At 48.3% G+C, this 26,671-nt stretch overlaps 1 protein-coding gene across 2 annotated transcripts in view; it reads right to left on the bottom strand.

Moving 5' to 3' along the window:
* Positions 1–16,319: 16,319 nt before the first annotated feature.
* Positions 16,320–26,671, bottom strand: part of ADD2 (adducin 2) — a 125,712-nt gene continuing 115,360 nt past the window's right edge. For both annotated transcript variants that reach the window (XM_027554947.1, XM_027554948.1), the window contains exon 16: positions 16,320–22,772. In XM_027554947.1, the coding sequence (XP_027410748.1) occupies positions 22,465–22,772 (308 nt within the window). In that variant the 3' untranslated portion in view covers positions 16,320–22,464. The remainder of the gene's footprint in view (positions 22,773–26,671) is intronic.

The following is a 26,671-nucleotide window of genomic DNA, read 5'->3' as shown; positions in this document are numbered from 1 at the left end:
ATACCGAAGCCAAACAAACTATACAGTCAAACTAAATATCCAGTAGATAAAACATGTAGTCAGAAGGTCAAAGATGAATAGCCATTCAGGGGCTGATGAACTTGTTTGCATAGTTTTTAAAAATCTACTTGGAAGTAATGAAGTTTATTTCCTTTTTGACCTCTCAGGAAATCTTGAATTTCCCTCTCCCTTTGCATTTCCTGCTCAGAAGTCTAAGTGTAGCCTCCCAGCTCCTGGGGACCTGCTCTGGGGACTTCAAGGGGTCCAGGCTCCTGGCTTTAGCCCATGTCCAGTCCTTTCTTACAGTCTCATCCTTCCTTTGAGAGACAAGGACATACATCCCTGAGAGCAATGACCTGCTTGCTACCCCATGCTTGACACAGAATATACTCAAAGATAATTAGCTGAACAAATGAACCGTCTTCCTAACCTCAGAACAACCCCTAAACACTATTGAGCTGGAGGGATCCTAGTTTATCTAGTCCAACTACCTGATTTTGCAGAATCTCTTAAAGGAGCCAACATTTGTTAGGTCACTTGGTGAGTCAGATACTGAAGCAGGTGTGTGTATTAGTTTCTTAGGGCTACTGTAACTAAGTTCCAAGAACCAGGTAACATTAAACAACGTGCATTTATTCTCTCATATTTCTAGAGCCTAGAAGTACAATAATGAAAGTGTGGTCGTGACCACATTCCCTCCAAAGGCTTTAGGGAAAATCCTTCCTTACCCCTTCCAGCTTCTGCTGGTAGCCCCAGCAGTTTCTCAGCTTGACTCCAATCTCTGCCTCTGCCTTCACATGGCTATCTTCTCTCTGTGTCTGGGGGGTCTTCATGTCCTCATATGGCATTCTCCCCTTTTTATCTTCACATCTTCTTTTTAAAAGGACACCAATCCTATTTGATTAAAGGACCACCCAACTCCAATATGGAGTATAGCTTCATCTGCAATGAACCTATTTCTAAATATTCCAAGGTAGCCAGGGTTACAATTTGAACACACCTCTGCAGGGTATGTTCAATATATAACAGCACAGAAAACAGATATACTATCCCTGGCCTAGCAGACTTATCTCTAGGTCATAATGCTGCCCCTCTATCAGGGCTGGACAGCCTTACTCCACCCAGCCCCCTTCCCCATAAAGTCAGCTCATCCAGCTCGCTGATAGGAATATTTTAATATCACCACTTACAGGTGAGTTTGCATTGTAAAAGAGGCTCTTAAAAATCAAAGATTCTTTTGGCAGATAAATAAATGGCATCAGTAAAAACAGAGACAGAACTTCAAATTCAGTGAAAGACCGTAGAGGAGATATTTGAGAACGTGTCCTTCCTGGAATCCCCCATCACACTTCCTGAATTTCCACCCTCCACTCAAAGTTTAGAGGTGAAGGTGGGCCTTCAGGGGATAGAAACCCTCATCCGCATCCGAGAGGATGGACATTCCTTCTGCTTCCCACGCCTCTGCATCCCCTGTGTCCAGGGTATGAGCTTCGGCTGAGAGGTTAGAGAAAGCAGGTGGCCACAACACTCCCAGAAGGCTGGACTTCGTCCTGCGCTGGGGGGCTGCCTGCACCCAATGCCCACCCCCTCCAGTCACCACAATGACCCAACAGGGCCCACAGTGACACAGAAACAGGAGCGCAGGTTCACGGGTTTCCTTCTCGCCGAGGAAGAGCAAGAACGACGGTTTTACCCTTTCAGGATGACACAATCTTTGGGGCTGGGACATGCTGTCTTCTCTTTTTTTCATTGAGACCGCAGGCTCTGAGGACAAGAACAAGCTGTCAGGTCACGCTGGCCCTGTGGTGTTTATTTTAAAAGCCATGAGAATAAATCTGATTCATGTCTTTCATGATTCAGCCTTCCCCATAATGGTGAAGGAGGAGGTTTGTCCTGAGGCCTCCACTTCCCCCTCCTCCCTCCCCTTCTCCCGTTAGTCGCCAGGAGTTACAGGGCCTTTGTGTTGAGTGACATCACCCCCCACCTCCCCCCAACCATCCCCCGGGAGGCTTCACACTGTTCGAGAGCAAAGCAGTGAGAGTCCATGAGAGGACAAAGCCTTTTATGTGAAGAAGGCCATTTGCGGGTGCGGGGGAGGACTTCCAACCAGCCACTAACTCTGAACCACTAACTCTGCCCAGAGCTGATGTGGACAGTGGGCTTTCACGTTAGGAGCCATAACTGCCAACTGCAGATCTGGAAGGGGAGGCCCAGGGGCTGGCAAGCGTGATGGTGAGTCCAGGGCCTCAGGGGACTAGCCATAACGACCATACCCAGGGAAAACATCAGGTTCTTCCTCCAAAACAAACTTCAAAGACAGCAAGCGATAAGACAAAAACACTGGGTAATGACATGCCTGTGCTTCTTTTCATCTAGGCATCTGGAATCTCTTGAAAGCATTAATTACGCCTTCCTCCCTTTGCACGGAGGAGGACCCGTGTGGTTGTCACCATGGCAGGACATCTCAGCTCTCTGGGAAAGAGCACTGGACCAGAACCGGCAATGGGGTGCCAGCTTCAGCTCTTGCCTATACAGCGGTTCTTGGGCAAATGCCTTAACCGGAGTCTTGGTTTTCTTATGTTAAAAATGGGAGAAATAATTATAATGAAATTGTAGACCTTGTGAAGTACTTGCGGGTGTCAGATATTGAGGGCTACATCTGCTTTATCTCAGGAAGCTAGCATGATACCTCAGGGGGCGGGTACAAAAGGGAGTCCGTTTTGTAGATGAGAAAACTAAGTCCTGGAGCAAATGATTGACTGCTGATAAGTAGAGATGCTACTTACAAAGCTATGATTTTTCCAGTGGTCACGTATGGATGTGAGAGTTGGACTATAAAGAAAGCTGAGCACCGAAGAATCGATGCTTTTGAACTGTGATGTTGGAGAAGACTCTTGAGAGTCCCTTGGACAGCAAGGAGATCCAACCAGTCCATCCTAAAGGAAATCAGTCCTGAATACTCATTGGAAGGACTGATGCTGAAGCTGAAGCTCCAATACTTTGGCCACTTGATGCAAAGAACTGACTCATTGGAAAAGACCCTGATGCTGGGAAAGATTGAAGGCAGGAGGAGAAGGGGACGACAGAGGATGAGATGGTTGGATGGCATCACCAAATCAATGGACATGAGTTTGAGTAAACTCCAGGAGTTGGTGATGGACAGAGTGGCCTGGCGTGCTGCAGTCCATGGGGTCACGAAGAGTCGGACGTGACTGAGCGACTGAACTGACTGACTGAAGTAGAGATGCTGGTATGTGAATGCAAGTCTTCTGGAAAACCAAGGCTGATAGGCTGATAAGAAAATTTAGCAAGGCACGGTATGTGGATTCTTGGGAAAGTTCCGTGTTACACAGGAGTAAGAGAGAGCTTCCGAGCAGGTTCCAGCCGAGCCACCGTCTTCCTTCCACTCCAGGCTGCGGGCTCTTCTCCCTCTGGTCCAACTTCCCCGGTGCTGGTGCTTGTGCAAGATTTAGTCAGATCTCCAGTGGCTTGATTGTGTGGGAGAAACAGTATAGAATGTCCTAGATTAAAATGTTATTTTGTTCCTTTCAAAACCCCCACATGCTTCTGAATCCTTCAGTCTAGGAAAGCCAAACCAGTCTACCCTTAATCAGTTCTGAGAAAGCACTCCTCAAAGATAAGTGAAAAATAATATTCTGTGTGTTGCTTTCTACCAATGCCCAAGGCATGAGAAACATCTGAAGGAGAGAAAGAGAAAACTGAGGGTGGGCTGAGCCGTGTCTTTTCTCCTTTTGCTGCTGAAAAGATGATCGATCTTGTAATTAATGGTGGTGCACATCAGGATTCCACAGCCTCAGTGGTTGTAAATAACCAGCCAGGAGAAAACTCTCCTGGGCCCGTCACACCCACCGCGGTGAGAAAGGCAGCCCATTCAAGCGCCCGTTGTTTGAGTCTCTGCACCTCCGCCCGGGGTTCCCGGACACCAGGCTGGATGCAGGTGTTACCAGAGGTGGAGGGTGGGAAGACCCCTGCTGCATGGCGAGGAAAGACAAGGTGAAGGGTAGGAGGCAGGCATAGGAACGCAGCGTAGTTGGGACCCAGGATGGTGTCCCGGAGTCCAGCTGGTGGGGCTGCCTGCGCCCTGAGGGCCATGAGGCCTGGGCAGTCCTTGAAGGATCTGAAGCAAGCACTTGAACCTCGCTTCACAAGGGAGTGTATTCGTGTAGGGGAGGGCGCCCCCTGGAGGCCTCGGGGAAGTGCAGCGAGCCCAGGAAGGCCGTTTCTTGCCCAAATCTGAGTGACAGGTCACAACCAAGTCACTGGGGGACGGTGAGGCACATGTTATTTTTAACTTTCCTGCAAGAGAAACTGCTGCCCGTTGAATATTCTATGTAGTTAGTGATAATTTAAGATATGAAGCAAGATTTCCTCAAAAATAATTGTTTGTGTGATCGTTATAAGAATCGAATGCAAACTTAAATAGATAAAATCAAACATTTATCATGAGATTTTACAATCTTTTTCTCTAAAAAAATTTTTTTTTGCTGACTTTTTTCTTCATTTAAGGGTTCACTTGGTGATACGGCTACAACAGTGAACACACACGCCCTATGACATGTCCCGCTGTGTTCTAGGAGCTTTCAACAGATCAACTTGCTCAGTGTTTACAACAGCCATGGAGGCAGCACTATTATGCTCCTCAGTTTACAGGTGGCTGCATGAAGTAATCACACAGCTGGTAAATGGTAGAGCTGGGACTCGAATCCAAGCATTCTGGACCAGAACCCCCTCTGGGGCCCTTACCTGCATCTCGTCACTTGCCACACCCAACACAGGCCAGCATTTAGCACCAACATGAACCTGGGCAAGCTCGTCACCTCTATGCCTCCATTTCTTCATCTGCAGAATGAAGGAGGGGCAGTACATTGTGTGATCTCAGTGATCACTTCCTTGCTGTGATGTTCTACTGCTCTGAGTTAGTTTAATAAATATCTGAGCATCTGCATGGCCCACGCATGGGCCAGGTACTTTGCGAGGCCCTGAGCTTCAGAGAAAAGGCAGATCGGCCGTTCCTCCAAAAAACTTGTGTTCCTCCATGGGGAAACAGCCATGAAGTCTGGTCTCCCTCACTGGCAGTTGGGGGCTGCGAGAGGAAAGTCTGATGGGAGACGATTGGGAGGCAGAGTCCCTCTTGAACAATGGTGACCATAGAGCCCTTAAGAGCTGGAGACCTCTGGCCAGGCTGCTGAGTGAAGCCCTTCTCATGAGGCCAGTAGCCCCCTATTTAAGCCCTTAGGACCTGATCCAGCCATCTCAGCAGGTGTCACCATCCAGCCAGCCCAGCCCCGTCACTATGCCTCTTGGCTCCTTTACCCTAGGGCCTCTCTTCCTTTCTACACCCAGCAAGCTCATCCTCTCCCCCACCTCTTCTGTGAGTGTCCCCTCACCTCCCCCGAGGTCCCTGCTTCTTGGGCAGCCCTCTCTGGAGTTGATGCTTTGCCCACTCCCCCTTGATGTTTCTCAAGGCCAGGAGCCTGGGTTGACCTCCTTGGGCCCAATTTCCACCTTCAGACAATTGCCCTTCCTGCCTTGTGAATGCCTGGAAAACCGAAGTCCTCTCAGCGGTTTCTGCTATCCTGTCCCCCCTGCTGGCGTCAGCTCTGGGCCTCCATGTCCCCATCAGTCAGGGGCACCCCCCCCCCCCACTATGCACTGCCTCACGTCCTGCTCTCAGGACATCAATGTTAGCTGTTCCTCCAAATTGGTCGTGTCAGGGTCTCCTCGTCCACCAGCTTGAGTCAGTCCCTCCCCCCAGGCTCATGCCCAGGCTTGTCACCACCCCAGGTCCAGCCTCTGTCCTTCACGTGCCCACCTCTAGCCATCCAGCTACTTGTCCACAGGCCTCCGCCGGCCCTCCTTCACTGTCACCAGGGCCATCAGTCACTGACCCCTCTGCTTTCTTCCCTGTCCACATTCCTCTCACCTTCACTTCCCCGTGTTCCAACTCTGTCCACAGTCTCTCATGTCAATTCTCTTCATAACAAACCACACTCCCTTGACCGTCCATCTTTTCAGTTCCCTACCAGGCAAACTTTCATCACACTTCACCCAGCTCTGCTTGTTCTGGGCCTGCAGGCAGCAGCTGAGAGTTGGCAGCAACAGCGCTCTCAGCACAGATGTCAAAGCCTACAAATTAATGTCCATTGTGCTGCCACTGCCAGGCAATCCTCCAGGGTTTCTCCAGTGAGCACATTTCCCCACTCATGGCTCAGTGGTGTCAGCATTCTTTGTTCTCTCCTCATCTCTCATGTTCATTTTCTCTCTTCCCTGACTCCCAGCAGATGGCCTTGCCTCCTGATTCAGAGGGAACAGCAAGTTACCAGATGGGAACTCACTCATCTTCTGCAGCAACCCCGCTCGCCCACCTCACCTTTCATTCATCCCTCCCTGACCTGGGCTCTAGCTGCAGTTGCTCTTAACTTGATGAATTAACTTTAAATATATATATATATATAAAGGATATATATAAAAGTTTATATATATATTTATATATATAAATATATATATAGGATATATATAAAGTTTATATATATATATATATATATATATATATATATATATATATAAATAAAGGATAGCATACTATAGGCTACCTCTGGGGCTTAATTTTTTCATTTAATAAACAGTGTATGATTTATCTATATTGTTGCATATGTCTGTAGTTCATTTGTTTTAACTGTCCTTAAGTGTTCCCTGTGTGAAAATACCACAAGAGAATGATAAACTGGGATTCGGGTTGCTGGTACCTTCAATGGCAGAAGCCAAGGGCAATGGAGGGAAGGAGTACATAGTAAGTTATTGTCAGTAGTCCTGTTCTTATCTTAGGTGTTTCTTATAATATTCATTTTAGGCAAGGATACTGGAGTGGGTTGCCTGCCCTCCTCCAGGGGATCTTCCCAACCCAGGTATCAAACCCAGGTCTCCCACATTGCAGGCAGATCCTTCACTACGTGAGCCACCAGGGACACGCAATAAATAAACATCTCTGACATGCATCTAAGATGAGACTGTGTCATGAACTAAGACATATGATTAATAACATTGCATAGGGACTTCCTTAGCCATTCAGTGGTTAAGACTCTGCACTCAGTGCAGAGGGCATGGGTTTGGCTCCTGGCTGGAACACTAAGATCCTGCTCATGCCACATAGCCAAGAAAAAAAACTGCATAATTATTGTTACATAATGCTGTTATAAAATATATTAATTATAATCCTTATATATGTTATGTGCTATATGTGATATACATTATATATTATACATTATGTAGGTATGTGTATTATATATTATGTATATGTATGCATGCATGCTAAGTCATTTCAGTCATGTCCACCTCTTTGAGATCCCATGGACTGTAGCTTGCCAGGCTCCTCTGTCCATGGGATTCTCCAGGTAAGAATACTACAGTGGGTAGCCATTCCCTTCTCCAGGGAATCTTCCCAACCGAGGGATCGAACCTGCTTCGCTTATGTCTCCTGCATTGGTAGGAGGGTTCTCTACCGCTAGCACCACCTGGGAAGCTCATTATGTGTATACATATATATTAATAATATGTATTATATACTAGATACTAATAAGTAAAAAGAGCATGTTAATATATACTATTATTATCTATTATTTAATAAATGGCTTAGTATGTTACTTTATATATAATACATAATCTTTGATAAAATATATTATTATATATCCGTTGGGGGAAGGCATGGCAACCCACTCCAGTATTCTTGCCTGGAAAATCCCATGGACAGAGAGCCACAGTCTATAGCATTGCAAAGAGTCAGATACCACTGAAGTGACTTAGCACATATATAATGATAATTAATAAAATTAAGTAAAAACACCAACACTCTTTAACCCTCACAGTGCTCCAGCTGCCACTGTTCTTTTCTCTTCACTTTCACAGTCGAAGTTCTTCCCAGTGTTGTCCATCCTCCCCATCTTCATTTCCTTATCTTGAACATTCGTCCTCCTCCCATCCCATCCTGGCTTCTGCCCCATTAAATCCCTCCAGAGGTCACCAGTCACCTCCAGGTCGTTCAGTTCACTGGGCAGTCTCAGGTCTCAACTCGCTCAGCTCTGCTACTGCTGAGACGCCCTCTTTCTTGGCCTCCTCCCCTGGTCTCCACGGGCCACACCATTTTGTTCCCCAGACTTCTCAGGCCGTTTTTTTTCCTCAGCCTCCTTTACCAGACCGTCTCCTCTGCCATGGCCTGGGGTTTCCTTGAAATCCCATCTAAGGTTCTCTTCTTGTTTTCTTCATCCATTTCTTTGGCCTCATCTGTTCCCTAAGCTGGGTCATTGGTTACTGGTGGCAGCTCCAGCCTGATTTCTCCTTGGAGCTCTAGATTCATCCCCCTGGCTGCTCTGCTTGGATGTCAGCACCTCTAAGCTAAACTTCTGACATTCTCTCAGTCGATCCTCCTCCAGGGCTTCCCATCTCTGGATGGGTTAATGACCCTGCTGGGTCTGTCCCAGTTGCCCCCTCAGATCTGGTAAGTGGCCCTGGAATGGGCTTGGTTCTCAGCCAGGACCATCCGAGACTTCCCCCAAGGTTTTTCTAAATGGAACTAATGGAGAAAATTCCTGACCTCTTGGGTTGTGAAGGGATTCCCCGGTGGCTCAGACAGTAAAGCATCTGCCCGCAATGCAGGAGACCTGGGTTCGATCCCTGGATCGGGAAGATCCCCTGGAGAAGGAAATGGCAAACCACTCCAGTACTCTTGCCTAGAAAATTCCACGGATGGAGGAGCCTGGTGGGCTACAGTCCATGGGTCACAGTGAGGTGGACACAACTGAGCGAGAAGTCTGTTAAGTCCTGGGCTGTGAAAGACACAGGGGTAAGAGATAGAGGGTCCTAGAGAAAACCTGTCTTCAGCAAAGAAAATGGTGAGTCCAGTGGAGATAGAACCTTGGGGAACAGCAGAAAGCCCAAAGTTGAGCGGCCTGGGGCTATGAGTTGATTCCAGTCCCCCAGGCCCCTAGCTGCCTTTCTGCACTGCTCTCCTTGGTTTGTTGAGCGCCTACGTATCCACCTAGTGAATCCCCCTTTTGGCTCAAGCTAGTTTGGGTTAGGTTCTGGTCACTGGCTGCTAAGGAGAGTACTGAGCACTGTGGCTCTCTCCCACCCAGCGCAGCCACTGCCCATCAGGCTCCCGCCCAGCCCTTGACCACCCTCCTCTCCACCTGTCTGGTGCACTGTCATCTGTCACCAAGACCCCTGTACCGGCCACCTTTGGTAACCACAGTCACTCTCTCCCACTCCAGTCTGTTTATCACATAACAGCCCAACTGGGATAAGGAGGAGCATGGTGCAGCTTCGCCACCTTCTTAAGTCACAGTGGGGCCGACTTTTGTTATTTAGGGGAAACTCCCTTGCCAGCAGTCCTTACAACTGCATACATGGGTGGCAGGGTGCACCTCTTGCCCTGGGAAGAGAACACAGCACACACACAGTGATCGGCAGGTGTGGCCCACAATGTGCAGAACTCGGGCGAGAGCCAGGGGCTGTTGGCATCAAGACCCAGGGCACTGGGAGAGCAAAGAAGCCGACACAGACCAGTTCTCCCGGCCTCTCGAAGCGAGGAAAGCACCCTTGGGTGGTGGATTAAAGTGCCTTTGACCTAGGTCTGCTGGCCAAAAATGACTAGCAGGGTGTGTGGATACTAGCAGGAGGGTGTGGCTGGCATCCCAGGGACTGGAGGGGGCTGAGGCTGGATGCTCCACAGGACCCATCTCCCCAGCCTGGGGTGGTGCCTTGGGGAACAAGCAGAAAGGCTCTGTGTGGGATGGTGGGAATTGGGCCAGTGCGGGAGTATCACTGCAGGTGAGGTCAGCTGACAGAGCTCAAGGGACCCATTTTCACAGCCATGTCAAGCTTCAGCAAAAGTCACAGCGGCAGAAGTGGGTTCATGTCTCCCCAGTGGTCTTCCTCTGGTGTGACGGCCAGACTTCAGACCCAACCCCATGGGTTGCTAGAAACTCGAGAGAGAGGTGGCTGGGGATGGCCTCAAGGGGGCAATGCTGGCCTGTCTGCCCAAACGAGTGTATGTAGACAGAACCACCAATGGGAAGAAAGTGAGAGACGTGGTCACATCTGTACCCTGAGTTAGTTATGAATCTTGGGTGACATTTATAGACAATCCAGCGAGTTGCGGCCCAGAACCAGAGGCCAGGCAGCAAACGTCAGTGGTGGTGCTGACAAGCCGCCTCGTGCGGAGGCTGGGATTAGAGGCCTCTGGTCTCCTCCCAGAAGGAGCCTGGGTGTTGGGGAGATGGTGAAAGGATAAGATAAAGGTCCCTCCCTAAGTGTCACCAGGAAGGAGCCATCTGAAAATGCCACCTGTGGAAAATAAGCTATAGTCCTGGGCCGGATCACCCCTGGATGATCTGACAAAGGCTGTGTCCTGACCACAAGAAGGGGAGCGCCAGATGGGCAGTGAACCAACCCCCAGGCCAGTGTGGTTACCTGCCTGTATTTATCATGCCTCGGTTGCCACGAATGAAAGAGACAGAAATGAAATGCTCACTATTAAGATTTCAACGCTGAGAGGCTTCAGTGTCACCCACAGAAACCCAGGCGGTGTTTAGACCCCAGGGAAAGCAAATGTCCCTTGGTCCCTATGCTGCTGCTGCTAAGTCACTTCAGTCGTGTCCGACTCTGTGAGACCCCAGAGACAGCAGCCCACCAGGCTCCCCCGTCCCTGGGATTCTCCAGGCAAGAACACTGGAGTAGGTTGCCATTTCGTTCTCCAATGCATGAAAGTGAAAAGTGAAAGTGAAGTTGCTCGGTCATGTTCGACTCTTCGCGATCCCATGGACTGTAGCCTCCTCCATCCATGGGATTTTCCAGGCAAGAGTACTGGAGTGGGGTGCCATTGCCTTCTCTGCCCTTGGTCCCTATAAAACCTGGCGAATCCAACAGCCTCCTTAGAGCAGACCTTGGCAAGTGTCTGCCTTCCCTGTTATAGCAGAACACTTCCCATCAAGCACGTGGTGAGCTTTTGTTTTGTTAATTAATGGAACCTGTTCAGCCTTCTCAGGAACTTCTCAGAGGGTAGCACGGCTTCCTCCTCCCTCCTTAGGATTTCTGCCCTTAAACCCCAACAAGCGGGCCACTGCCCTGTGTCCTGCATTGACACTTTCTCTGGCCACGCCCCCCATGGGGGTGGAGTCAGCATGACCAAGGAGACACGCCCATTAGTGCTACCCCATGCTCTGGATATCCAGGACTCCGCCGAATTTCCTGCCCCAACAGCCACTGACCCACTTTTGGTGTCCGCTCAGTTTCTTCCCAGAGCTCATCTTCCCAAGGACTTAGAGCACGGCCAGAAGGCAGCTGTTTGCCCAGAGGGTGTGTACAGAGCCTGGGCGTGAGGTCTAGGTGTCCCTACGTGTGCACACAATGGCATTTCTGGCATGAGCAGGACCCCACATTGAGAAGAAGAGGCTCAGACTAGTGGTTAGAGACGGAATCAGTCCGCCCTCTCCGCCCCCCGCCAGTGTCATGTTTGTGTGTGTCCCACTGGGGACTCCAGTGAGTCTAAGAATTCTAAATTTGAACTTGGCCTTCCATCCTATTATGAACGTATATTTATAAAAGCTGGAATTTAGAATCCATTTAACTTAAAATGTTTACCTATCTAGGATGTGAGCTTCCAACATACTCTGGCCTTGTACCCTCAAAGGTCCAGAGCAGTTACGGTGGTCAGGGAGGCCCCTTGTTGGCTCTGCAGAGATTGTAGGAGGCAAAGACCACTTCTAGAGGGGAGGGGCTTCTGCTTCATTCTCTGAATTTAGGATCTTCTGAATGGATAAAACAATGGAAACTGAGAACATCAAGTTTATTTAGCATGATCCCAGGGGTATGTGAGTATGGTGTGTGTGTGTGTGTGTGTGTGTGTGTGTGTGTGTGGTTGCTTTATGTGTGAAGGGTTATGTGGGGTTGAGTGTATTTCTGTGTGTGTTTGTGAGTGTGTCTCCATGCATTCGTTTTAAGAATAGTAGAAACTGTCCTTTGGAAGTCTGAGGTAGTGAAAATTTTATGGTGTCCCTCACTGTATGATTCAAAATCACAAATCATCCCAAATTAGTCCCCCCAAATTTTTTCATTTTACAGATGAAGAAACTGTAGCTTAGAGATGATGAGTGACTTGCCCAAGGGCACAGAGCTCATGAGGCCAGGGCCAGGATTCAGTCCAAGCAGTGTGGATCCAGAGCTCTGGGATCCTGCTCACTATTGTGTGTGGCCTCCTGGCCAGGAGAACAGGTTCTGATGAGTTAGACCAACACACAGGCTGCCCAAAGGTGTGGACTCTGGAAACCAGGCAGTGAGTACTAGATATTAGGTAAGTGTTAAGACTATGGTTTTTCCAGTGGTCATGTATGGATGTGAGAGTTGGACTGTGAAGAAAGCTGAGTGCCGAAGAATTGATGCTTTTGAACTGTGGTGTTGGAGAAGACTCTTGAGAGTCCCTTGGACTGCAAGGAGATCCAACCAGTCCATTCTGAAGGAGATCAGCCCTGGGATTTCTTTGGAAGGAATGATGCTAAAACTGAAACTCCAGTACTTTGGCCACCTCATGCGAAAAGTTGACTCATTGGAAAAAGACTCTGATGCTGGGAGGGATTGGGGGCAGGAGGAGAAGGGGATGACAGAGGATGAGATGGCTGGATGGCATTACCGACTCGATGGACGTGAGTCTGAGTGAACAGGAGTTTTTGATGGACAGGGAGGCCTGGCGTGCTGTGATTCATGAGGTCGCAGAGTTGGACACGACTGAGCAACTGAACTGAAGTGTTAAGGGCTGCTCAGAAATCAATATCTTAGGTCTTTGATGAGTAAGGAGGCTCACTGCTCATCACTGATCCCTTTGCTGTTGACTAAAGGGTACTAAAGCCCATGACAGCACGGCGGGAGGCTGCCTGGCAAAACATGAAACAGTGCTGCTTGGAGCCCTTTCTTCATGGGAAGCCAAGAAAGGAAATGTCGCCAACTAGTGGACATCTTTGGTAGTGGAAGTATGCGACCCAGCAGACTGCAGGTATGGGGCAGGAGGAAAGGCAGGGAAGAGTCCTTGTTTTAGTGAATGATCATTTTCAAGTGTCTTTTTTTTTTTTTTAACTTTACATAATTATATTAGTTTTGCCAAATATCAAAATGAATCCGCCACAGGTATACATGTGTTCCCCATCCTGACCTGTTTCACATGTTTTATTCATTTCTTTTGGTTTTTTTTTTTTAGGAAAGATAATTGTCTCTGTTACTCCATCTTAGCTGGATTCCTAATGATTCACTTTCTATTGTTATTTTTCTATTCAATAATTTGTAAGCTTATATGGCCTTTTAATGAAAACTATCTCTAAACTTTTATAAATCATCTCTAAGTTCATAACCTTATATGTAATTGAACTAGTTATTTCCATAACGGTCTTAAAAATGAAATAACCTATTAGATCCCTTTCATCACTAATGATTAATTTAGCATATTGGACTTCTCTGCTGTTCTAAGTGTGTGTGTGTGTGTATTCCAATAACTACTTTTTAAACAATTGCTTCCAGTTTGTTAAATTGACAATGAAATATTAGACTTAGGTATAAACTTATTTAATTGCTCACGACCATTTTTTAATCCCATGTCCTTCCATTCTTGAATTATTTACTTGTACTGATTTCCCAGTCAGTACTGGATACATGATTGGCTAATTTTTTCTAATGCTGGACTGGGGATCCTTGCCTGTCTGAACACTATGCCCTCCTCATTCATCGATGATATTCAACCTTTGTTGACTGCCCATGCCTCGTTTTAGAATATGGCATTGTTTTTCATCATCAAAATTTATTTTTCTTGACTTAAAGTGCTTCCTTTTCATGACTGGCTGGTCTTTTCTAATAAGTGGATATTAATAAAGATTTTTCTTAACCTCTTCCTGCTTTTTGTAGTAATTCAACTTCACTGAGGAGTACATCTTCCCATTTCTCAGACTGGTTCCTACATTTGAAATGCTAAATAACTCCCACACTATTATTCTCCCTGTTTATTCCTGGAAGAGTGAGATCTTTATCTGATTAAAGACAGTCCCATCAGAGGTGCATGGCTCTCTGTCCAAAGGTCCAGAGGAAGAGAAAAGGAAAGATTTTTGCATCTAAAGGTTACATTTTGTCAGATTAGTGGTCTAGTTATCTGCGTGGCACAGTGGACCATGCAATAACTTGACTGAAAACTTCCTTTTTCATATTTATTAGGGTGGCCGGCACTAGCTGGGGTCCCAGCACTCTGACCCTTGTCAGGATCCTGGTGTGAGGCATCTCTTCTTCGCCTTGTTACTGAGACCTTGCAAACAGGGTTCCAGCCGTGTGAACCCTGGACCTGGCTCTCTGCCTTGAGGCCAGATCCCCCTTCCCCCCTCCCCCGCCCCTGGCCACATCTCCTCTTCCTGTGTCCTGGGCATCCCTCACTGCTATCAGTTATCTGGCTTCCACTGCGGGTTTCTTCCCTCTCCTCAACAGGCTGGCTCACCTTTCACACATGGTTGGTTAACCTTAAATCTTCCTTCTTGCACTTTATTTCTTGTTCAGTCGCTAAATCGTGTCTCTTTCCAGTCGCATGGAGTGCAGCATGACAGGCTTCTCTGTTTTCCACTATCTCCCAGAATCCACTGAAATTCATGTCGATTGAGTCGGTGATGCCATCCAACCATCTCATCCTCTGCCGCCCTTTTCTCCTTTTGCCCTCAATCTTTCCCAGCATCAGGGTCTTTTCCAGTGAGTTGGCTTTTAGCATCAAGTGGCCAGAGTCTTGGAACTTCTGCATCAGTCCTTCCAGTGAATAGTCAGGGTTGATTTCCTTTAGGATTGACTGATTCGATCTCCTTGCAGTCCAAGGGACTCTCAAGAGTCTTCTGCAGTACCACAATTTGAAAGCATCGATTCTTTGACCCTCAGCCTTCTTTATGGTCCAACTGTCTCATCCATACATGACTACTGGAAAAACTATAGCTTTGACTGTATGGGTCTTTGTTGGCAAAGTGATGTCTCTGCTTTTTGATATGCTGTCTAGGTTTGTTACAGCTTTCCTTCCAAGGAGCAAGTGTGTTTTCATTTCATGGTTGAAGTCACCATCCACAGTGATTTTGGAGCCCAGGAAAATAAAATCTGTCACTGCTTTCACTTTTTCCCTATTTGCCATGAAGTGATGGGCCCGGATGCCGGATCTTAATTTTTTGAATGTTGAGTTTTAAGTCAGCATTTTCACTCTCCTTTTTCACCCTCTTCATTAGTTCCTCTTATCTTTCTACCATTAGAGTGGCATCATCTGCATATCTGAGGTTGAGGTTGTTGATATTTGAAGAAAATCCTCAGTGTTTCTAGCCGGTGGAGGGCACTCTGCCCCCTTGTTCAGGTGTTTAGTCACCACAGTGGAAATTTAGGAGGAGCGCTCATGGCTTTGGGCCAGGGGAGAGCCTCAGCTCCTGGAGGAAGCCCGTGGGGACTTTGGGGGCACCTGGATACAAAAAGAGGCTGCGTTGTGGGAACAGTGGGCCTGGGAGTGGTGATTGAGTCTGTCTCTGTGGAGGTCTCTTTGCTCAGGACACTGGGTGGTGGGCAGGGGGGGAAGAACTTGGTTACCTAGAAGAACTTGGTTTGCATTTGAGCTTTACATATTTACCCATGGCCCAAGACAATTTCCTTATTTCTGAGGCTGTTTCCTCAACTGTGTAATGGGTAATATTAATCGGATTGTGCTCTTAGTTTATGGGGATTACATGAGGTGCTATAAGTTGCTTAAACTGAGCCTGACTGATGTATGTGGACCTTGAACAAACACCAGTCCCCTTATTTGAGTAAAGATGAGCTGGGAGGGGCAAAGCAGTTCTTCCCTCCTCTTCTTTCTCCCCTAGTATCTCTGTTCCCCTTTCACCCTTCAAGGTAACATCTTAGCCTCCCCCCACCCCCACTGTCCTCTGATTCTGGAAACTCTTTACTGTTCCAGCCTGTGGATTTGTCCCCTGCTTCCCTCTGGGGCCCACCCACATGTTCGTTTCTGCAACTCCCTCCCATCCAATCCATCTGAATGGACTGTCCTCCACGGAGCCGTTCACAAATCCACACGGCCTTTCCCTTCTCAAAAGATTATAGCATTTTATCACCTCCCTCCCCAGTCAGAACTCAGTGATTCATACATCCAGCTTTCCACGCAAGAGGTCTCCAGGATAAAAGTCCCCGTGTAGGGAGCACCGCTCTGGCTTCTGAGCCCCACGGAGCCGGAAAAACTGGGTAGCCAACAGAGAGGGGTCACACACTGGGAAGCCAAGCATGGTAGATTTACTAGGGTAATATCTGCAGGTGAGAAAACAGCACATACATACAGAAATCCATGGGCAGAGATATCGCCCGGCACTACAAACACCAAAGCAGCGGGGGCTCAGCAAGTGGCTTTGGAAAGTTCTCTTGAAAATCCAAGGGCAGCTTTGGTGCTCAGAGATTCAAACAGAAAACTGTACAAAACCAACCCATAAATATATATATATATATTATATTATATATATGTGTGTGTGTATATATATAAAATTGCAAAATAAAAGCCCAAGAAACTAGTCAATCTGCACACCAGTGGCTCAAAAAGTGTTAGCGTAAAGGCAAAACCCTTCGTGGGGAGGATGCACAATCCGGGGGCTGGCATTTCAGTAGCAGAAAGAATATTTACATGGAACCCCTATTTGAAACCTCACAATACTAGGAAAAGCTAAACACAGACCAGGCATGTACAAGGGGAGGACGATTGTCAGACAGACGTATCACCGAAACCACCCACAGCTTTAGGGAATACTGCGCTCCACCAGGGCCCCGTCACCCTGCCAGGCCAGCCAGGCTCAGGACTAGTCCTGCTCCCCTTCTCCCCGCACCGGGAGAGGGCTGGGACTCAGTGGTGTAGTGTAGTTTACAGAAGTTTAAAGGTGGAGCAGCCTGTGGAGATCAATCACCCACAAAGCAGGACTGATAGGCATGGGGTAGAGTTGAAATGTAGGGGTTGGGGTCCCCCACATATATTCCCATTTTAGGAAGGCTTTGATGTACTTAATGCAGCCCCGGCCTTGGTCCACTTATCTTCCTCCTTCTGGTTCACTATCAAAGAGAAGGTCTGGCCTTTGCATTCTCAGAATTATACAAGATTCTGGGGGAAAGAGATTAGGGCTTTTCTTGCTATTCTCCTGCCAACCCCCTGAAGGCCTCAAAACATTTTCTTCACACTGCTAAGAGAGAGGGGGTTTACCCATCACTGCTGCTTGGGAACAGTGGGTGAGAAATGTCGGGGGCTGACTATCTGGGGGCAGCCACTGGTGCTTCATGCCAGCTGTGCCCAAGTCCCTCCTCATGGCAGTAATGGTGACCACTCCTCCTCTGTCTTCAGACCCCAATGTCTCATAGTGATGACTCAACTTTGGGGGCAATCTTGAAGGCAAAGGTCACCAAATATCAATTTGGCAAAACTTCATACCACCTAAGTACAAACCAACACGAACCACAACTTCTACACTTCTAAGAAAACCCTAACTGAAGATTCTTCCTCATCATTCCTGAAAGGAGGAGATTCTTCCTCATCATAGACATCCTTTCCTGTCTATATGAAAATAATGCAAGGTGCTTTCTCAGGTCGAGAGGGACACCCCGCCTGAAACCCTCATGCCGAGTCCTGGGTAAGGTGGCTTCTCACTGCGGGAGGTGAAGGGGGATCGGTGTGCGTGGGTGACAGGTCTCTACCTGTGCACTCAGTTCTGGTAAAAAGGAGGTCACGTCCGTGCTTAGACAGGACATCTGGAGCTCGTCACTCTATGTGTGCTGTGCACATTTGTTCCTATTGTGGCGCCAGTGAGCACCAACGAGCACATTTCATTAGTCAGTTCAGGCCCCTGACACTCTAAAGCGCCCCTCCCAGAACAGATGTGGGGCTGTGGTGACATAACGTCCCTTCGGGTTTTGAACTGTGAGGATCCGTGTCCTTTCTGAGGAGGTGGAGAGCACAGATTTGTCCCCTCCTTCATTCCTTCAGGCTCTTTGAATGTTATCATCTTAGGCTTGGGCTCATGTGGTAGAGAAGACATAAAAGGACCTGCTCCCTCTGCGTTCAGAGAGACAGCTGCAAAGTACAGCCACCTCGAGGGTTGCCACTGACCCACACGAGTATCCTGGGGAAAGGCAGTAACTTTCTTCATTTGTTCAATAGACAAAAACTACATACTCCTGCCTGGAGCTACAGCATAAAATTTATACTAATGCAAAAGATGGCACAGAGGCTGAGGGTAGGCTATGTGTCTATCTGACCCTCTGCCTACCTCCGTGGAAAAATCCACCCTTCCTTTCCATCTTCTAGGCTTTCAGAAGTGAACTGTGCTGTTGGGTGAATGGTTCTCTCCAACCCACAGCGACTGGAGAAGTGGCCTCATGGCACTTCTCCCCGTGTTGACGGTAGAAGCCCTCTGTGATGACAGCCCTGAGCAACATGCATGACTGCCTTGGCCCATTCAGGAGTGACTGACGCACCCACTGGGCAGGAGGCAGAGGCTGGGCTCCATGGACATTCAGTGGTATAAGGGTGATGCTCTCCAGTGGGATTCTTACTGGACCAGGCTTCTTATCCAGCTCCCTCTCACCAAGTCCTTTAAAAGGAATTCGTCTGTCTACAGAAGAAGAACCCCGTCTTCTTTACAGGAGTGTTGAAGGAGGTTACTTTTATCTGTATAACCTGGCCAAAGTCAGACAGTGACTTGGGTCAGGTCTCAAGGCTCTTATGGAGCACAGATCTGGGCTGGTCTCTCCGCAGCGCTTTTTGCAAAGTTTCAGGAAAGTTTGCGCATGCTCTCACACATCACTGCTGGGTACCATCCCATGCACAGAGAGCCACTGGCGCCAAGCTTGCGTCTCTATAAGCATCTCTCTCTCTGCCTCCTCACTCCACACCTGCCTGTCTTCCCAAGGAAACAGGCTCAGAAACCGCTCCACTCCCCAATTCAGCATCCAGACCGCAGCTCATTTGTCTACACTTTCTCATCCTTTTCCACAGTATATCTACACTTTCCTGGAAGCTATCCTATGGCCTAACATTTCTGAGCTTCCCATGTGTACATTTTCTCCAGACAGATAACTGGTCAAAGTATTCAGCCAAACTTTTATTCAGAGCCAAAGAACACGTCCCTTCTTCTCACCCTAAGAGCCTGTGGTCTTGTTTGGACCCCACGCCTACTTCTGTAGCACTCAGAGCACGGCCTCTGAGCAGGGGGAGGAGAAAAGGACTGGGGGACTCGACGGCTCTCCTAGCAACTCTAGCCTGAGACAAAACAGAACCCCAAACTGCAGTGAGCATTAGCTCTTTGACGATCCCTTCTCCTCACTGTAAAGCTCTCATCAGATGCCTTCTCCAGAGAATTTCATGGGAATGAATTCTGCACTGCACGCTCACTATTTGCTATAAAGGTAGAGGCAGTGTAAGGTAGCTCACCACACCTGTTTCAGTGCTGATGTTTCAGAAAGGCCTCCTCATGGAGCCCTCCCATTCCTCCAGCACTGTCCCCTCCCCTCCACTCCGTTCTCCACTCAGCCACCAAAGGAATTTTTCTAAAACGCAGCCTGCTCTTGATCTCCCCTGACCACAGCCCTCAGCGGCTCCAGATGCTGTACATGAGGAAGTCTAGCTCCCCCACACCTACTACCTGTTTCCTTACAATCCACCCTGCCAAACCGTGAAGTGAAGCCCACCACCACCTCACACTGTCCGTCCCAGCAACGCTGAATCATTCCATGGACGCACCTGGCGCTCCAAACTTCCAGGCCTTTGCACACACACACTTCAATGATCACCAATGTCCTGCTCATCCTCTTGTCCTCCTGGAAAATTTCTCTTTGTTCTGAAAACCTAACTCAAGCATCACTCCTTGCAGGAAGGTTTCTCTGGCCTGAAAGATAGTAAATTGATGCCTCCTTAATGCCATCTCTACATCCTTGCCTATTCTGTAACATGCCTCCTAGACTTGGAGACCTCCTATGGGCAGGGACAGTCCTCAGGCCTGGCCTGTGACCCAAGCTCATGCATCATTTTTGAACACATGAAGAAAGAACAGATGGATGGATATGAGGTGGCCCCATGGCATAAACTCCTGCAAGGCACGTTCATCTAAATGAGGCCTTCCTGTTGTAAAGAGAATAGAATTTGTTGAAAGCAAAGAGTCAGTCGAGATTATTTCTGAGCTACAGTCACTCAAACACAAAAAGCTGCACCAGTGGCTGTGTCCATCCTACCTTGCTCTTAACACCACCTGCCCCTGACTGTTCTAGTCACAACGATTGTTTTCTTTTAATGTCAGCAGAATGCCTACCGCTGAGTGGATCCTTAACAAATATCAGGATGAATGGATGGATGTGAAATAGTTTTCTTTAAAAGGCATCAAAGGATTGGCTTTGAAAGGCATTTCCCACATCACAGACTTTTCTGACCTGGGTCGTCCATCACAAGACTTGACTCAGAAGCAAAACAGAGAGAGGAATCTGGGCAGCAGTTAGGAATCTGTTCTAGGGACACCCAGTATGGGGCTTTCTTTAGTAATGTGTCAGTTTCATTTCTTCGCCCCATCCTTACCAACTATGGATGGTACTCCTGGCCCCAACCAGAAGGCTCTGGCCTCTCCTTTGTCAGAAGTCCACACTGGCCCAGCCACAGCCCACAGTCACCAGGAACTTACTGTGCACTGAGGGGGGAAAAGGTGGGTGGACTCCCACCTTCACTTATGCAGTGGACAACCAGTTGCAGAAACAAAACAGTCCTGGACTAAAAGTTTTCTGATCATCACAGCTGCTAAGTGCAAAGGTTCTGACTCTGACAGACCTGGATTCAATCCAGGCTCTGGCTTTTTCTAGCCAAGTCACTGGAACAAGTCAATTAGCTTTTGGGGGGCTCAGTTTTCATACCCATAAAATGGGAATAATCTGACCCACATCACAGTACTGTCTCAAGAGTTAAAGGATATAGTGTATGTGAAGCCTGCATAGTGTGTGTGTATAGGAAGTGTGTGTGAGTGTGTGTATATAGGAAGTGCTCAAAAGCAGAAAACTATGATTAAGAACTTTCAAAAATACTTTGACAATATTCAGGACAGAAAGGGAAAATATTCTTTGAAGACACTGTGCTTAAAAGAGAATGGATTGTCTATTTTTCAGGAGCCAACAATGCTCATAGATCAATGTCCCGCAGAAAGGTATGAAAGGATAGTGATGGCATTTAAAAAACAGCTGTGGCTCTTACAGGCCCTAGGATGGATGAACAGACAGTAACAAGGCGAGGGGCACCCAAGCCTTTCTCTGAAAGCTGATCCAAGAGGATTAATTCTGAAGAGCTCACCTCATTCTCCTCTGCTGGACCCATAATCCAGAGGAGCCAAGGTCAAGGGGCCAAGGGTAAGATGCCAGTTCCAGGCTATGAGCCAGGGTTTCTAGGTTTGAAGGAAAGTCAGGGGACCCCTAATGTTGGACCGGAGGCAGACCAGACAAGTAGTGTTGCTCAAATGTCAGGAATGCTGCAAAGGCGTGACACATCCACACTGCCCTGATCCTCCTTGTACAACCCAAAGCTAACAGAGGATCAAAATTTCCCCAAATTTCAGCCCTGAGCATGAGACGAATTTTTTTCTAAGCTAAATTTGGTTTTCGTTTTCAAGCGCCTGAGATGCACAATTCAAATGTGTTAAGTCCCTGGCTTCTTATATTGATCAAACCATCCCCCGCTTTGTGGCTGACCTGGCTGCCCTCATGCCTGCCCACTCTTAAAACTGTTCCAGCCATCATTCCAGAGGTTCCATGAAGAAAGCTCAAGGTTAGTGGTTGGGGAAGCACAAGCTAAGCCATCAGCCCTTGGGAACAGGGATTAACTTCTGGTTGAGGGGACAGGTCCATTTGTCTGGGTACTGTGAGCAGCAGGGCCATTACCCTACAGGAAAGAGAAGAGAGATTTCTAAATATAGTGATAGCTCCATCAGCAAGAGACTGGGTTCCCGCAAGGACAAGGACCTTGCTCAAGGAAGCCTCAGCCTGTCTGAATGGGGCCTAGTTGGTGAGAGCTGGCAGCCAGCTTTGGCCCCTTGCCCTGGGCTCAGATCAGGGGCAGCATCCTTGTGAGCGTGGCCCACAACTAGGCAGTGTTGTGTCTGGAAGGAGCCAGGAGACGTGAATTCTAGTGCGAGCTCTGCCTTGACCTAGCTGAGTGACCTTGGGAAAGTCACCTGACTTCTGTGGGGCAGAGGAACAATGAGGGGCTGGGGGGGACAATCTCTAAGTTTCCCATCAGAGTGTGATCCAGGGCCTACTCGACCCCTCCTCGGCCCCACGCTTCCGGGGTCAGAGATGGGAGAAGGCGGGACAGGGGTAGGGGAGACACAAATGGGAGCCCCAGGGGACTGCGAATCAGGACTCCACTTTCTCCTTCTTTTTGCTCTTCTTCAGGAAGGATGGGGTACGGAATTTCTTCTTCTTCTTTGAGGGAGACTTGGAAGGCGAGCCCTCTGGGGACATGGGGCCGCTGGTGACAGACTCGGTCTTGTCCTTGGAGGTGTCCACATCCGTGTCAGCACTGGTGGTCATCTGGCTGAGGCCTTTGCTGAGGGTGTCCTCCACCGTCTGCTCGTCCTCTCTCCCGTTGACCACCACTCCTTCCGGCTGCGTCACGTCCGGCTCTGTGGTGACTTCGCTCGTTTCCGTCAGTTTAGCCTCTTCTAGAAAAAGATCCAAACACATGACCCATTAGATTTCATTCAGTCAAGAGCTTCTGTCTGGGGCTAACAGAACCATTTCCAGGCAATTCTATATAGGAAATCTAGAGCCAAGAGTGTCAGGCTGATGTTGTCAGGGGAGGGCTCTCTCCCAGACAGTAGAGAACAGGCCCTTGGTGGGCTAGGGACTCTGGGCTCTTGTCTACAAATGTAAATGGGTCATGATGTCCAAACATGGCAGCAACCCAGCAAGGGCCCAGGTGGGAGCTTTCCTTGGTATGGACAGAATGAGGAAACAGACCCGGGCAACAGAGAGGCTGGACAGCTCAGGGGAGGTGTCCAAGAACTGTCACTGGTTCAGTTTCACCAGTAAAAATAGGAAAATGACATTTTTCATACCCACTTCATTTCCCACACCAGTGAGGAACTTTAAAAATGGACAGTATCTTCCCAGTAGGCCGAGCAGGGCAGGCAGAGCGAGGATGGGATTCCCTGAGTGGCCCAGACCCTACAGACTGCCACTCGTTCAAGGCCAGAAATAGAACCCTCCAACAGCCCCTCCTCCTCCTTCCCACTCTCACCCCACCCTGCTTCCCACGCAAGTTCTGAAGTGCATGGGCGGGGAGGGAGGAAGGAAGACTCTATAACTACAGACTTGGAAAAGTAGAAGGGAATGTGAAGATCATCTCGCTCCTCCCCATTTTACCGATGGGAAAATTGAGTAAAGTACTAAAAGGGGACAGACTGCAGCCTCCTGCTGTCCCAGCTTAGTGCCTTTATACTGTGTGAAACTGAGACGTGTGAGTGTACCTGTGTGTGAGAGTGCATGTGTGTGAGTGCACACCTGTGTATGTGTGCACATGTGTGATGGTGACTGGATGTTAATGTGCATGTGTGTGCATGTGTGTGAGTGTACACTTCAGTAAGTGTGCAAGTGTGTGTGAGAGTGCACATGTGTGCATGTGCATTATGCATGTGTGCACATGTGTCTGTATGTGAGTGCATGAGTGCTTGTGTGTGCATGTGTGCATGTGTGAAATGTGCACATGTGTGCATGTACGAGTATACACATGTGTGAGTGTGCACATATGAGTGAATATGTGTATCTGTGTCAGTGTGCACATGTATGCGTGTAAGTGCACACCTATATGTGTGTGTGTGTGCATGAGTGCACATTTGTGATTGTGACTGGGTGTTAGTATGCATGTGTCTGCACTTCTGTGAGTGTGCAAGTGTGTGTGCGTGAGAGTGCATGTGTATATGCATTATGCATGTGTGTGCACATGTCTATACCTGAGTGCACACGAGTGCTTGTGTGTGCATGAGTGTGCATGTATACATGTGAAAGTGCATGTGTGTGAGTATGCACATATGTGTGAGCATGTGTATCTAAGTGTGTGAGTGTGCACATGGTATGCATGTGTGAGTGTGCATGTGTTGAACACATGTGTACATGTTCATGTGTATGAGTGTATGTGTGTGAATGCGCATGTGAGTGTGCATGTGTGTAACTGGGAGGGATAGCTAGGGAAGGTGGGGCTGGTCATTTACAGAGTGGGACAAAACAGAAATCTTGGGAAAGGGCTAGGGTTCTTTTCAGGGTAAAGACTGAAGAAATTTCTGGTTACATGGAAGAGCAGGGTAAATTTGGGAACAGTTAGAATGGGCTAATTTAACTCTCTGGGCAAACCAATGTCTTCTCCAACAACTCCTGAGGACTGTCTTCTCTTAGTACTGAGGGCCTTGGCCCTGGCTCCCATCTTCCTACTGTGTGGCTCGCATCCTGCCATCACCCACCTACCAAGCCCTCTAAAGCCCTTGACTCTTATGGCCCTTATGGTCTGCTCTCCCCCCATGCATTCCCATGGTCATCACTGGCCATTCTCTTGAACACAGGAAAGCAGTCCAGACACAACCTTCCCCCTGACGGCTCTCCTCTCCTCACCTGCTTTTGGCCTCATCAACCCTCTGTCCCTGGACCTCTCTCTGCCTTCACAGCCTGTTTCCCTCTGCCTGGACTGCCCTTCTCTATCTTCTCCATGTCCCCAACCTTCACCCACACAATGAATCAGCTTGAGTCTTACCCTCCCCTTAAACTCTTTCCTGATCCCGTCCCTCCTTCCAGGTAGAATGTGTCGCTCCTTTTGGCCCCTATTGTACAAATTTCCATCACAGAAATATACAACAATCACTTCTTTTTAATGTCTATCCCTTCCCTCAAAACTGAAATAAATTAGACAAGACTGTGTTTAATTATCTATGTAACTAGCTCATAGGAGGTATTCAAAAAGTGATTGTGGAATCCATGAATGGTTGAATGCATCAGCAAACAAATGAACATGTGAATGGTTTTATTCCAACCAAGCCAACACCACACATTGTCATCTTTCTTACTTGTCACAGCCTGAGCCAACCATGTAAACAAAGAGCAGGCTGTGTGCTGGCCTTTACCTCTTGAACCTCTTCCTCTGTCCCCACTCTCAATCCCCTGGACTTCTGTTCCTTTCATGGCCCCTCACTGAGGTGACCCATGAGGTCATGTTTCTCAAGTCTCACCCTCTCAGATGACTTTGTTACTTGCTTTCTAGCTCCATGAACACAACTGTGGATTAGAGGGCTCTCCATTTCTGTCCATGTGCTACTTCTTGCCCTGGTGGTAACAGGCAGCCTCACTCCAACAGCACCATTCATCCCTGCCCACCCCAGCAGCCTCATCCACAGCCACAGGCTCTGCTGTGTCTTGCTTTAGGAGCACACACCCAGGTACTTCTTCCCTATCCAGAAAATGAGACCATGCTGAGTATACTGCCAGAATTTCTCATGCTGGCAGTATACAGAGCTTTCTCATGATGAATTTCTCGGGGAGCAGCAGAATCACAAAGTGGGTCGGGAGGCAAAAGGCCTTGGAGAAGTCAGGTTCCAAATTAAGGTCATCACTCCCTCAACTGGAGGAAACCAAAAACACTGAAGGGTGTGGCTGGCCAAGAGAAGGGGAGGCAGAACAGGGCTCTAGAAATACTTATTGGGCCCCAGTAATAAAAGCATCAAGGACCAGCTCTGAGAGTCCAGATCCCTCCTCTGCTAAAAGCCCAAAACAGGTAAGATCAGAACTTGATGAGTCTTCAGCTATTTGAAGACCAGGCTGGGAAGAGCCCCAGCAACTAGAAGCAGATAGAAACTCACCTTCTCACATCCCCTAAGGAGAATCACTGGCTTTCTCTCCTAGATGGGGCACTTGGAGCTCTGGGAGTAGGAGACAGATGTGGGAGTGGGTGGAATGAAGTAGAGGCTGGAAAAGGGGGTTGTCTATCCAAGGATGGTGGTCAGGAAGCAGGAGGAAGAGGAAAGGGAGTAGGGAGAGTGCTCTTTCTCTTTCAGAGAAAGACTGGGCTTGGCAGGCAGGGATAATATCTACACCCTCATGGGCTGGAAAGAGCTGAAAGGCCTGCAGAGGCTGGAGGAGGAAGAAAGGTGCTTTGGGAGGGGGATGCCAAGCTTGTTTGGGTACTTACCTCTCAGAGTGGATTTCTCACTTTCCCTCAACATCCAAACACTTGTCTCTCAGTCCTCCAGTGTCCCCTCCCGGAAATGCCCACTCCCTGGAAAGCTCACTCTACTCTTGTCTGCCAGTCCAAGCATATATCTCCCCATGGTCTGGTTCAAGCCTCCCTTGACATTTGACAATGATCTTGCTCTTTTCTAAACCTACTACCAATATATTAATTTTATACTTGAGTGTGGCCCCCTCCCACACTGAGTAGGGGATGGCCCTGTGACTTGGAGGAAGCAACAGAATGCAGAGGAAGTGCCACTAGAGGAAATGCCATTAAAGGAAGTGCCACTAACCAGCCTCAGGCTGAAGAATTAAGAAGGCCTAGCAGCTTCTGTTAGCTTCTGTTTGG

The sequence above is a fragment of the Bos indicus x Bos taurus genome, chromosome 11 (assembly GCF_003369695.1).
Source record: "Bos indicus x Bos taurus breed Angus x Brahman F1 hybrid chromosome 11, Bos_hybrid_MaternalHap_v2.0, whole genome shotgun sequence".
NCBI classification, from domain to species: Eukaryota; Metazoa; Chordata; class Mammalia; order Artiodactyla; family Bovidae; genus Bos; species Bos indicus x Bos taurus.
The sequence above is the reverse complement of the archived record's forward strand: the minus strand, read 5'-3'. Positions and strand labels throughout refer to the sequence as shown.